This window comes from Plecotus auritus (assembly GCF_963455305.1).
Source record: "Plecotus auritus genome assembly, chromosome: 6".
Taxonomy (NCBI): domain Eukaryota; kingdom Metazoa; phylum Chordata; class Mammalia; order Chiroptera; family Vespertilionidae; genus Plecotus; species Plecotus auritus.
The window spans coordinates 105649201-105663073 of NC_137773.1; the positions used below are offsets into that span (position 1 = coordinate 105649201).

General features: G+C 51.8%; 1 protein-coding gene across 10 annotated transcripts in view; it reads right to left on the bottom strand.

The window, feature by feature from the left end:
• Nucleotides 1–13605, bottom strand: part of CERS4 (ceramide synthase 4) — a 28207-nt gene extending 14602 nt beyond the window's left edge. Inside the window, exons 1-2 of one of the 10 annotated variants that reach the window (XM_080675061.1) lie at nt 12923–13029; nt 12426–12552 (exon numbers count right to left, since the gene is read on the bottom strand). Coding sequence is in view for 1 of the 10 variants with exons in the window: in XM_080675058.1 (XP_080531184.1) it covers nt 12426–12430 (5 nt within the window). In the remaining 9 variants the exon portion in view is untranslated. Of the gene's footprint in view, nt 1–12425; nt 12798–12922; nt 13172–13250 lie in introns of those variants that run through there. The other 9 variants (XM_080675056.1, XM_080675062.1, XM_080675057.1 and 6 more) reach the window with 9 other exon arrangements.
• Between the last annotated feature and the right edge of the window lie 268 nt (nt 13606–13873).

The window sequence follows — 13873 nt, forward strand, 5'->3', positions numbered from 1 at the left end:
TACAATTAAAACAACAACACAGCTTCATTGAGGTATCATTGACATGTAAGAAATGGCATGTTTAAAGCATGTGATTCAATGTGTTTTGACATATATGCACAACCATGAAATCATCACTTTAATCAAGACATTGAATACAACTGACCCTTAAACAACACAGGTTTGATCTACATTGGTCCACACTATATGCAGATTTTACAAATCTTGTAAACAGAGACAAACTCACATATTGATAAATATATACAGAACTAAAAATGTTTTCTCTTCTTAATGATTTTCTTCATAACATTATCTTTTATCTACTTAGTTTACTGTAAAAACATAGGATGCGTTTGTCGACTGTTTGTTATCAGTAAGACTTCCAGTCAACAGTAGACTATTAGTAGTTAAGTTTTGGGGAAGTCAAAAGTTAAAGATAGCCCTAGCTGGTTTGGCTAAATGGATAGAGCGTCAGCCTGCGGACAGAAGGATCCCTGTTCAATTCCAGTCAAGGGCACATGCCCAGTAGGTAATGTGCAGGAGGCATCAGATCAATGATTCTCATCATTGATGTTTTCGTCTCTCTTTTCCTCTCCCTCCTTCCTCTCTGAAATCAATAAAAAATATATCTCTTATATAAAAGGCCTGTGGCCGTCACGCCTTAACGCCAACATGACCAAACCAGCAGTGGCTCTCGCAGCGAGCAGGGCGTGAGCTACTAGCGGCAGAGAGCTACCAGCGGGGGAGGGCAAGGCAACGAGCTATGAGCAGTGATGGGCAGGGCAATCAGCTGAGGTAAGTGGAAATGGGCCTCTAGTATCCTATATAATAAAAGGGTAATATGTAAATTGACCCTAACAGCGGAACAACCCGGAACGACTGGTTGCTATGATGCACGCTGACCACCAGGGGGCATACACTCAATGCAGGAGCTGCCCCCTGGTGGTCAGTGCGCTCCCACAGGGGGAGCTCTGCTCAGCCAAAAGCCAGGCTGATGGCTGAAAGCGCAGCGGTGGTGGCGGGAGCCTCTCCCACCTCCTCGGCAGCGCTAAGGATGTCCAACTGATAGCTTAGGCCTGCTCACTCCAGGGAGCGGGCCTAAGCCATCAGTCGGACATCCCCTGAGAGCTCCTGGGCTGCAAGAGGGATGTCTGACTGCCAGCTTAGGCCCCATCCCCCAGGGACCGGACCTAAGCCAGCAGGTGGACATCCCCTGAGGGGTCCTGGACTGCGAGAGGGCACAGACCGGGATGAGGGACCCTGCCCCCTCACCGAGTGCACAAATTTTCGTGCACCGGGGGCCTCTAGTATATATATATATATATTGAAAAAAAGAAAAGTTAAAGACATATTGTCAAATGTTCATGGGGTCAGGGTCCCTGACTCCGTCTTGTTCAAGGGTCACCATCACTTCTTTAGTTTCCTTGTGCCCCTCAGAGTCCTCCCTCTTGCCCTTGCAGTGACAACTGGAAGGAACTTTGATGTCCAACATCTGGGAATCAGGCGCCTCAGCATTCCACACAATGAAATAGTAGGTATGCGTTTAAAAGGAGGAAGACACATGGATGAACCTTGAGGACATTATGAGCAGTGACATAAGCCAATCACAAAAGGACAAATATGACAGGAAACCAACAGGACGTCCCTAGGGGAGTCAAAGCAATGGGAAGTTATTGTTTCATGTGGTAAGAGTTTCAGTTTTGCAAGATGAAAAGTTGTGGAGATAGGTTGCACAACAATGTGAACATTCTTAACAGTACTGAATTGTGCCCTTAAACATGGCCAAGATGGTCAATTTTTGTTATATGTATTTTACCACAATTAAAAACATTTTGTAATTTGAAAAATTATCAAAGGAGGAGGAAAGAAGAGGAAAAGCTATGTTCACTGACTTGGGAGGATCATTGAACTAAAAAAAATAAAAGCAGAGACATAGAGATACACTAATGGCCTGACACGTAGGTTACAAAATGGACAACCTCCAAGACTTCTGCTCTGGTAACAGCGGAGTTAGCCACATCAGACCAGTCCTCTCAGAGATAACAAACGCTAGACTATATATTAAAAAACAACTATAGCTGCCCTAGCCAGTTTGGCTCAATGGATAGAGCGTCGGCCTGTGGACTGAAGGGTCCCAGGTTCGATTCCGGCCAAGGGCACATGCCCGGGTTGTGGGCTCAATCCCCAGTAGGGGGCGTGCAGGAGGCAGGCGATCAATGATTCTCTCTCATCATTGATGTTTCTATCTCTCTCTCCCTCCCCCTTCCTCTCTGAAATCAATAAAGAAATATATTTCAAAAAAAAACTATAGCAAGTCCTCAAATAATGTCATTTCAGTATAATGTTGATGAAATGCTGTAGGAACTTAACTCTGTTTATTAGCCTTTGGTAAATTGGCTTTGGTATGCGTCATTTCACTTAAAGTCACAGAACCGATCAATGTTAAGTGAGGACGTACTGTACCTGAAAGCTCTGGTGCGGCAACGTCCAATGTGGGAGCCACTAGCCTAATATGTGACTATTTACATTTCAATTAATTAAAATTAAATATTAAATACAATTTAAAATTCAGTTCCTCAGTTGCACCAGAAACTTGTCTATGCTCAATAGCTGCTTGTGTCTACTCCACGGTCAGTGCAAACAGGGAACATTCCTGTAGTGCACACAATCACTGCTCGAGGGCGACCCAAAACATGGAGAAGGTGGATGGGAGGCCATACCTGGAGAAAGGGAACAGCATGAAATGAGTTTCCCATTTTTTACTGTTATTCACTGAAAACAGAAACTGGCTTGAAAAATGAGAAGACAGAGCCCACAGAGACCGTAACAGCTCAACAACAGATGGAACATGTACAAAAAATAAGAGTGACAAAAAAAAGCAGCTCCAGATTCTATACAAAAACTGTAGAAGCTGAACCCTACATATCCCGGGCAGACTCCAACCAGCCCAACTGAGGGTAAAAGAAAGAGTGAAATTTCACCTGTCACCACCATGGCAAAACAGACTTTGGAGCTTGAATCCAGATAGGTTAATTGCCTGATAAAATTAAAAAAAAAAAATCAATCTTCTTCTGAGGAACAACAGAATCCAGAGTCTCAGCAACATATCTTTCACAATGTCCAGAATACAATCCAAAATACTTGACATATGAAGAAACAGGAAACCATGACCCATACTCAAGAAAGAAGAAAATCAATGGGGACTGACCCTGAGGTAACCCAGATGTTGTAATGAGTAAATAAGGGCTTTGAAGCAGCTATTATACTTAGTATAGTCAAGGATGTGAAGAAAAATGACCTCCTAATGAATGAACAAATAAGACACCTCAGCAGAGAAGCAGGAACTATAAAAATGAACCAACAGAAATTCTAAAACTGAAAAGTACAATATGTGAAATAAAGTTGGGTGTGGGCTTTTAGCTCTGTCACACTCAAGTCGTCCCCCACCCACAGAACATGCTTTCTTTCTCCTGAGGCTTCTTGGCCAAGATCCCACTTCCCATCCCAGGCCCCTCCACACACACCTTGGACACTCAGCTACTCATCAAGTCCTGCAATTGTACCCATGTCCCTAGTTACTGTTGAGGAAGTCCCTGCTCTGCTGATTGCCTCATCTCTCCATCTCAATCATTGTGGCCTCTGCCCGGGTCTCCCTGCCCGTGGGTTTTGCCTAGGCCACCACCCTCCATCAGCATCCATGCCATCCTTCTACCATGCACATCACACTCCCCAAGCTTTAAATCCTGTACGTGCCCCCACCAACCTGGCCTCACACACTCAGGCACATCTTTAGGCCTTTGCACATTATGAATGAATGTAGGTCTTGTTGCCAAAGCCGCCATTCTGAATTTTGAAACTGTTGCCTTTTTTACACCACAAAATTCACATGACTCTACAGAAGTATTCAGATTGCTGGAGTAGTATGGATCCCCATCTCCCCCACCAATAATGCCTTCCCTCTCTGCCTGCCAACCCCCTCTGGTTCTTCAAGAATGTTCTCCACACTTCTTCCAGGAAGCCTGCCAGGTGCCCTCACACTGGGTTAGGGGCCCTTACCGTGGCTTCTCCTACCACCTTTCTCAGAAATTGTGGGGCAACTCTGTCTCTTCCCCAGTAGCCTGATGATGGGGCCTGACCTCTCCATGTCCCCAGCACCTGACACAGGACAGGTGCCCAGAAGCTGGCCACCAAAGACGACTGAAAGAAAAAAGGCTAAGCTGAGACACTGATTGGTTGCTGACACCAGGGCCTCGGAAAACAACTTAGCTCCAGTCTCAATCCTCCCCACTTCTCCCACTCCTGTCCCACCTGTGTGATTACACACCCACCAATCTCCTTCCAAAGGCTCGCTTTTTTTTCCTTCTAATTCCATTTCTTTTTAGAGAGAGTGGAAGGGGGCGTGAGGTGGGGGGAGAGAAACATTGATGTGAGAAAGACACATCAACTGGTTGCCTCCCGCATACCCTTACTGGGGTAGGGGGTCGAACCCGCAACCCAGGCACGTGCCCTTGATCAGGAATTAAACCTGCAACCCTTTGGTCCATGGCCCAATGCTCTAACCACTGAGTACACCAGCCAGGGCCCAAAAGGCTCACTTTTTTCTTCAGGTACATTCATTTTCAGATTGCCCTGTACCTGCTAAGAAAAAGCCAGCTGTAGCGTCATGTGCAGACAGTGGGCATAAAACAAACAAAGTGAAAACAAGATGACATTCATTCCTGGCCAAATTCTGAAGGTCCTGCGGCATAATCTTTGTACCTATTTCTAAAACTTCAATTGGCTATGCTCACTTGAGTCCTGGATGAATACAGCCCAAGGTTGAAATAGGCTGACCCAGGTGAACAGTTACAGCCCGTTTGTCTCACTCCTGTCTCAATGCAGACACCACTACAAGCATCTCTCCTATTGCATCAATACTCTTCCTGTAGCCCTGGAGAATGTTCTGGAAACCCTGAACCCTCAGAGCCAGCTTCAAATCTAGAACAACTCGGGCCACAAGGAAGAGCTCTTTTTCTCTGTGTTATTGAGACAGGCTCTCGAATAAACATACTACTCCACCAATGTGAATTTTGTGGTGTAAAAAAGGCAACAGGTTCAAAATTCAGAATGGCGACTTTGGCAACGAGAAGAACTACATTAAGGAGGCATGTGCGTGAGCAACCGGACCCCTCCTCCAAGAACCACCTTATGATCTTGCAGTCCAGAGGCTCTTAGCGCCTGAGAAAACCTGGCACTCAGCAGTGGAGGGGAGATTGGACTTAATCATCTTCTACAGAATCTACACTAATAAAAGAGAAAGATGCAAATTGACCATACCTTTGCAACGCACACCAGCCAATCAGGAGTGAGTATGCAAATTAACCCAACAAAGATGGCAGGTTAATTTGCATACTCAGGCACTGCTCGCCATGGTGACGACACAGGCATTCTGCACCGCCCCAGCAACTCCAGGCCTCTGGGCAGCATGGGAAGGCGGGAAGGTGGCTCTGGGCGGAGTGAAGGCGGTGCCGGCAGCCAGGGGAAGGAAGGCCCATTCTTGCACGAATCTTCGTGCATCGGGCCTCTAGTCAGAAATAAGCTATTTGGAAAATGATACTGTTATCTCACATCCTAAAGGGTCATGGCATTTGTCCTGAAAAATGGTCTATGAAACGTTTTGTGTCCAAAAGCGAAAGATAAACAATCTATTTAGAGAAAACAACAACAACATATACATGACCTCCTCGGAGAGGTTCTGACTACCTCAAGTAAAGTACCCCCCCGCCCACTCTCAACACATTTCTTGAAAATTCTAGGACTATGTGGGGATGTATTAAGTGTCCTCCCTCTGGGTCTGACTTGCCCCCAGCTTTTTCCAATCTCCAGCTAAGCCCCCAGGAGGCTACAGCAGACGTCCAGTGCCAGGAGTTTCTGTAGTGTGTATTTTGCAACGGGGAAACTGAGGCATGGGATAGAAAGTGGAAAGCTGGGATCTGAATCTAAGCCCACCTGTCTCCACAGCCTGACACCCTATGCACCCCCCCCTCCCCCGAGTCCCTGCCCTTTCAAGCCAAGCCTCTTAGGATGTACCTGGGATGCCTGTCATCCTTTCACAAACATTTATTGGGTGCCGACTGTGTGCCAGGTGCTGGCTATACACTGGGTTGCCAGCAGGGTACCGACTACCACAGGATTCCCACCACATCCAGTACCTCAGCTCCATGAGGGTGGGAGCTGGAGATGGCAAACAACAAATATTTTATTAATATACTAGAGGGCTGGTGCACCAAATTCGTGCACGGCGGGGGCAGGGGGTGTCCCTCAGCCCAGCCTGCACCCTCTCCGGTGGGATCGGGCTTAAACGGGCAATCGGACATCTCTCTCACAATCCAGGACTGCTGGCTCCCAACTGCTCGCCTGCCTGCCTTCCTGATTGCCCCTAACCACTTCTGCCTGCCAGCCTGATCACCCCCTAACCACTCCCCTGCCAGCCTGATTGATGCCTAACTGCTTCCTTGCCAGCCTGTTTTCCCCTAACTGCCCTCCCCTGCAGGCCTGGTCGCCCCCAACTTCCCTCCTCTGCCAGCTTGGTCACCTCTAACTGCCCTCCCCTGCAGGCTTGATCGCCCCCAACTGCCCTCCCCTGCTGGCCATCTTGTGGTGGCCATCTTGTGTCCACATGGGGGCAGGATCTTTGACCACATGGGGGCAGCCATCTTGTATGTTGGAGTGATGGTCAATCTGAATATTACTCTTTTATTAGCTAGGATAGAGACCTGGTGCACGGGTGGGGGCCAGCTGGTTTGCCCTGAAGGGTGTCCCGGATCAGGGTGGGGGTTCCCTTGGGGCGTGGGATGGCCTGGGCGAGGGGCCTGTGGTGGTTTTCAGGCCGGCCACGCCCCCCAGCGACCCAAGCAGAAGCCCTGGTATCTGGGGTTTATTTATCTTCTACAATTGAAATTTTGTAGCCTGGAGCGGAGCCAAGCCTTCTGCTTGCTCCGTGGCAGCAGCCATTTCTGTTGGAATTTATGTATCTTCTATAATTGAAACTTTGTAGCCTTAAGCAGAGGCCTGGGCCGGCCAGGGTGTGAGGAAAGCTTGGCTTCCTCCATCGCCAGGGGCAACCCTAGCCTCCTGCTCTTTCCAGCTCCGTGGCTGCCGCCATTTCTGTTTGGATTTATGTATCTTCTATCATTGAAACTTTGTAGCCTTGAGTGGAGGCCTAGGCTGGCAAGGGCAGGCGGAAAGCTTGGCTTCCTCCATTGCTAGGGAAACCCAAGCCTCCCTCCTGTTCTCTGTGGCCGTAGCCATCTTGATTGGGTTTATTTGCATATTCGCTCCTGATGGGCTGGTGGGCGTGGCTTGTGAGTATAGCGGAGTGGTGGTTAATTTGCATATTACTTTTTTTATTAGATAGGACTAGAGGCCCAGTGCACGAAATTCGTTCACGGGTAGGTTACCTAGGCCTGGCCAGCAATCAGGGCCAATCAGATTGCCGACCTCCCCGCCTCCTCCTTCCCTCGCTCCCTCAGCACCCCACCACCGCCACTGGTTGCCTGCCCTGTTCCATGCCACCCCCTGGTGGTGAGCACATGTCATAGCGAGCAATCGAACTCCCGGTCTCCTGGTCAAATACCCAAGGGGACACTTTGCATATTAGCCTTTTACATATATAGATTTTGTTTCATGTCAGGTAGTAGAGAGAAAAATAAGGAAGGAAAAAGATCAGGAGTTGATCAGTAAGGGCTGCAATTTTATTTTATTTTATTTTATTTTTTTTAAATATATTTTATTGATATTTTTACAGAGAGGAAGGGAGAGGGATAGAGAGCTAGAAACATCGATGAGAGAGAAACATCGATCAGCTGCCTCCTGCACACCTCCCACTGGGGATGTGCCCGCAACCAAGGTACATGCCCTTGACCGGAATCGAACCCGGGACCCTTCAGTCCGCAGGCCGACGCTCTATCCACTGAGCCAAACCGGCTTCGGCAAGGGCTGCAATTTTAAACAGGAAGGCCTCTCTGACAAGATGATATTTGAACAAAAGAGGTGAGGGAGGAAGCCAAGGGGACAGAGCATTCTAGGCAGCTAGAACATCTTGTGCAAAGGTCCTGAGTGATGGGGCTGGAACAGAGGGGAGAATGGGAAGAGGTGAGGTGAGGGTAGGGAAGTGACAGCCATTATCTAACCAATATCTCAGATGGAGAAATGAGACTCAGAGGCAGACATTTCCAGAAGCTTGTCCTACCTGCTCTCTCCTGCCACTCAAGCTCCTGTATCCTGCCATCTCAATAGTTTTGCCTGACTCCCTTGCTCCAACTGTGGTCCCATGGCACCTGCCAGGATCACTGCCATGGCTGAGCCAGGGCCTAAGGGAGCTGCTCATTTTGGAGGGTAATGGGGGTGGTGGAGGGAATAGTCCCAACCATGGTGTGTCTTGGCTCCGATTAAGGTTCCAGAGTCCAAGTGTCCAAAGCCTCTGAAGCCAGAGGGGTTTGGGGAATATCTGGGTCAGTGATGGGAGTGTGGAGGGTCACCAGGCTCAGACGACCAGGCCTTTTCATAGGGTATGTGGGGCGGGGGGTAGGTTAGGGGCAAGTCCTTTTCCTCAACCTGGAAAGGGAGTGACAGTGGGCTGGTGGCAGGACCATTACAGGGCCTGCCTAGGTTTTTGCTGCTTGTCCTGAAGGCCCAGTCAGACCCCTGCCTGCCATCCCTGTGTCCCTTAGGTCTCCTATCACCTTTTGAGAGCATCCTACCTTAACACCCAGCTCTGAGCCCTGTACAATCTGCCTGGCCTGCAGCCCAGCCACCAGTGCCGGCCCCCTGGCACCCCCATATTCCCCATCATTACCCTCCCCCTGGCTACTTCCCTCCACTCCCTCCAGGGAATCTCCCAGGTCAGCTGAGCCCCACAAGTGCAGGGGGAAGGGGGTGATCTTTCCTCCTGCCAGTCCCCTCAGCCTTCAGGGTTCCAGGACTTCAGAGCAGAATGACCAGTGCACACAAGGGACAAAGTACCAAAGCAATACCCCCTCCCTGCAAACCGCAAAGCAGTCCCGGAGCAAGGACACTCCAGGGTCTGCTGCTGCATCTGAGAGGCTGTCTCTTCATCGGCTCCACTCTCCACTCTCCCCCTCGCTCACTCAGCTCCAGCCACACCAGCCCCCTCACTCTACCTCTAACATGTCAGGCCTGGTCCTGCCTCAGGACCTTTGAACATGCTGGTCCTTCTGCCTGAATGCTCTTCCTTCAGATGCCCACCCATGCCCAATCTGACTGGCTCCTTCTCATCTTTCAGGTCTCTTATCACCTTCCTGCTTCCCTCCTCCCAGAACATCAATTCCATGGGAGGGGGGAGATTTTATTTTGTTCACTACTAGTCCCCACTGTCTCCCAGTGCAGGGACTTCCTAAGTACAGGCTGAATGAAGGTGGAAAGGAGATAAAGCCAGGCATGGCTGACAGGAGACCCCTACTCAGATACACCTAATAGGACCTGTGCCAAAATATGGTTTTGAAAGTCCAGGAAGGGTGGGGAGAAAGCCAAACTCCTGCTGGTTCAGTGTGGGGAACTGGTGTGAGGGCATCATATAAGACTGTGTCTGAGGTGCAGATTCAGGCGCAGCTTCAAGGATGGCAATAAAAAGGAAGAGTGGCAATTCTGAAAGACTTGAGGTGGGGGTGGGGGTAGAAAGGGCAAACAAATAAGGGAGTAAGACTCTGCCAAGGGGAGGGATTAGAAGTGGGGGATTGAGAAACATGGCTGAGGCTGACCTCTTCCTCCTTTAAAAAAATTTTTTTTTAGTGATTTCAGAGAGAGGAAGAAAGAGAGGGAGGAAAAGGTGGAGGGAGAGGGAGAGAGAGAGAGAGAGAGAGAAACAGCAATGATGAGAGAATCACCAATTGGCTGCCTCCCACACGCCCCACTGGATCCAGCCAGAAATCCCGGCATGTGCCCTAACAGGGAATCCAACTGTGACTTCCTAGTCAATGCTCAACCACTGAGCCACACCGGCCAGGCTCATCCTCCTTTTTGAAGCCCTTGCTCCTTTGGCTTTTTTTTTTTTTTTTTTAAATATATTTTTATTGATTTCAGAGAAGAAGGGAGAGGGAGAGAGAGATAGAAACATCAATGATGAGAGAGAATTATTGGCTGCCTGCTGCAGGCCCCTACTGGGGATTGAGCCCGCAACCCGGCCATGTGCCCTTGACGGGAATCCAACCTGGGACCCTTCAGTCCGCAGGCCGACGCTCTATCCACTGAGCCAAACCAGCTAGGGCTCCTTTGGCTTTTGACTTGTCACCCACTCCTAGTTTCCTTCCGCTCTCTCTCCAAACTCCCCCTCTCCCCCACCCCCCAAGGTGGGTATGTGTCCCAAGCTCCAGGCTTGCTTCTCCAAAGCCTGCCCTGCATCCAGCCGCATCTCACCTCCACCGGGACCTCCAGTAGCACCACAGAAACAGATCGTTACCTTGTACATGAACCTGCTTCCCACGCAGCAGCTTATGCATCCCATCCAACTGCAAATCTGCCCTGGACCCACCCACTTCTCACACATCCACACTTCCACCTGGTCCAGCTCCATCATGATCTGGACCAGAGCAGGGTGTCTGCCTCCATGCTGGCTCCTACAGGCAGCAACTCCCATGTACCCTGCAGTTCCTCCCCTCCACATCTTCGCTCACTGGTCTCTGCCCAGTAACTCTTCTTTTTTTCCCCTCCCTCTGCCCATTAACTCTTAATCATCCTTACTCATGAGTCCAACAGCCACCTCCTCCAAGAAGGCTTTCCTGACCCCTCCCCAGGCTGAATCAGGTCACTCCTCTGGTCCCATACCCCAGGCATTCTATTTTACCAGATGCTATTGCCTAAGAGCTGGACAATGTGCTCACCACTGAAGTGATGATTGTTATTATTCCCATTTTGCAAGGAAGAAACTGAAGCACAAAGGAAGTGAAGTCACTAGCCTGAGGGCACTGACCTCAAACTGGCAGGACCTGGTCTGTGGCAACTTCCAGACAGCCACAGCAGGAAAGGGGACAGCCTGCAGTGCCTGGATAAGAGAGAACCTTGCCTCCCCACCCCCACGCCTGCTTTCCTGTGGGTGTCCCAGGGGTAGTGGAAGGTGGGAGGAGTGAACCAAGGCCTGCTCCCCCACCCCCACCCCCACCCACTACAGTCATCCTAGCGGCTCCTGTGCCAGTGTTCACTCCATGCCAGGCACTGGGCCAACTAAACACTTTGCACGCCTGACTCAATCTGCAAATGGCCCTGGGTCTGGAGATGGGTGCAGTTACGAACTCCTACTCCCATTTCTCAGAACAAGAAATGGAGGCTCATGGGGCTGTGAACTCCCACTGGCGCTGGAGTCATCCCCATCTCCCCCTAGTCATGAGGCTGCCACTGGGATGGCCAAGTCCTTTCCTAGCCAAGGCTTCCTTTGACCCCCAACACTCCCAGGGATAGGAACTGCTGACCCATTTTGCAGATGGACAAACTGAAGCTCAGAAAACTTTCCCTGGGGCCAAAAGGCCAGTTCAAGGACCAAGGCTTCCCGGCTTATTTCCACTGCCTCTTCCCTCTCCTCTCAAGTCATCTTTGCTGGGAGCTGGGAGGGCAGGCAAGGAAGGTCCTGAGAGCCTCCTCCTGCGGTCTGGCTAGGCCCGTGGGATCCAGGTGTGCTGCGTGAGGCTCTAGGCACTCACAGCAGCTGCTCTTGGAAGGGGACTGAGTTGAGGTGGGGTTGCAAGGAGCTTCAAAGACAGCCCCATCCTCCAGAATTTTTAACTCAGATGGCCCCATGCAACAGATCCAGGCCACCTCCATGGGGCCAGCTGGGGCTCAGCTGCTTGGGACCTTGCCTGGGCTCCCCCATCAGGTGGCATTCTCAGGTTTTGCAAATCAGACTTGGCCAAACAGCCCCCCCTCCCCCCTGCCACCTCCCACACACGTTTTTCCCTCAGTTTCCCTATGCCAGCCATGAAAGGCCCCTCCACACTCCCAGCTGCCCAAGCCAACAATCTCCTCTGGGCACTTTCCTTCATGCCCCACTTCTGAGCAGGGAGGAGATAATGATGTTCTGACAAAATTAACCCCCAATTCACCTAGTTTCCACCACCCCTGCCAGTCTCGCCCAAAGCAGCAGCCTCCTCCCATCTGTTCTGCCCACAGCAACTGCTGGATCTTCTTAAGACTACCTCACCCACTTTGTTCTAAGCCCTCTGTGGACCCCACAGGCTTGAGAATGGAAACCACACACTCCTCGCCATCCATCTTCGGGGCCTGTGCCAACCTCTCCCACTTCCAATCCCTGCGCTTCAGCCACGCTGGCCTTTGCAGACACACCAGGCTGGGCCCTACCTCAGAATCTTGCTGTTTCCTGGGCCTAAAAAACCCTCGCCGGCTGGTTACTCTGGCCCGGACGGTACCTTCTCCGAGAAGCCTTCCCTGACTTAACTTACCCCATCGCCCTGATGCGTCGTCTTCCCCGCACTCAGCAGGGACTAGAACGATCGGTTCCTGTTTACGCGGTTCCTAGCGGTCTACGCGGCCCCGGCTGCACCCCCAACTCTGGCACGTCGGTGGCACCTAGTAGTCGCTCCGGATGGGTTCACAGGTGAGGGACCGACACTCGCGCAGCGCTCCCCGCGTCCACACAGCCGGATTCCCTCGCGTCACGGTGCCAGGCTGGCCCCCAGTCCCTCCCGCCCGTTTCGCAGCTGCATCCCCGGGAGCGCGCGGCGCCGGGGCCCTCCAGGGAGCAGGGGTCTCTCGGGGAGGCAGCCCGGGCCTGGGACCAGATGGGAAGCCCCAAGATGCCGTCCGGGCAGGGCGCTGGGGGGCCGAACTTAGTCACGTGGGGGCCGGGCCGGGGCCGCCATGGCTGTGGAGGAGGGGCTGGAGCCGGCCGCGAGGGTGGCGTTTCGGACGGCTTTCTGGGGGTGGGAGGTTCGCTTACCTGGAGGGCGGGCGGCCGAGCTCTCCGGGTTGGGGTCCGCACGCCACAAAAAGAAACACGCAGGGAGCGCTAGGTAGCCGACTCTCAGCACCGCTCGGGCTGGGGCCGCGGGAAAAGGCTGGAGAGGGGGGTGCGGGGCGGGGCCTGGAAGGGCGGGGCTGGGGGCGGGGGCGGCGGGACGCTGGATCCTGGCGGCGCTCTGCTCCCTCCCGGCACTGGGCCACTTCCCTCCCGCCCGCGGGCCGCCGCAGACCCTCCCCGCCGCCGGGCCCCGCCCCGAGGCTTTCTTGGCTGCGATCCAGCCTCAGATTTCTCGCCGGAACCTTACCGCTCGCCTCGGAATACGGTCCTGTACGCTGCGCGCTCAGTCTGGCCCCCTGCTTCTCCTTCGTTCGCTACTCGTACTCCTGCTCCCCGCCGGAGTCCCCTCTTCTGGCCCGGCTCTGACCCGTGCATCTGCTAACACTCCGGAGGCGCCCTGATCTGCTGAAGCGCACGACTGGGCGTTGCAGAGAAGGCCCAGACACCGCCTCAGGCCTCAGAGGCCGCCTCCCAGTACCTGGAGTCTAGGTCCCGTCCCAGCTCGCAGGCCATGTGGGTCCAGTTCGTGGAGCTTGGGGCCCAGGCGCGCCCAGAGGCCATTCTGGAGGCTGGGAGGCGTGGAGGGCAGCTGGGCAAAGTCTGCGGGTTGGAGTCACAGTAGGAGATTTTAACACCCCATTGACATCAGTGGATAGATCTTCCAGACATAAACTCAGCAAGGAACCAGCAGCCTTAAATAACACACTAGATCAGATGGACCTAATTGATATCTACAGAGCATTCCACCCCAAAGCAGGAGAATATACATTCTTTTCAGGTGCACACGGAACATTTTCTAGGATAGACCACATGTTAGGACACAAAACAAGTCTCAATAAATTTAAGAAGTTTGAGAGAAAAAAAAAAGGT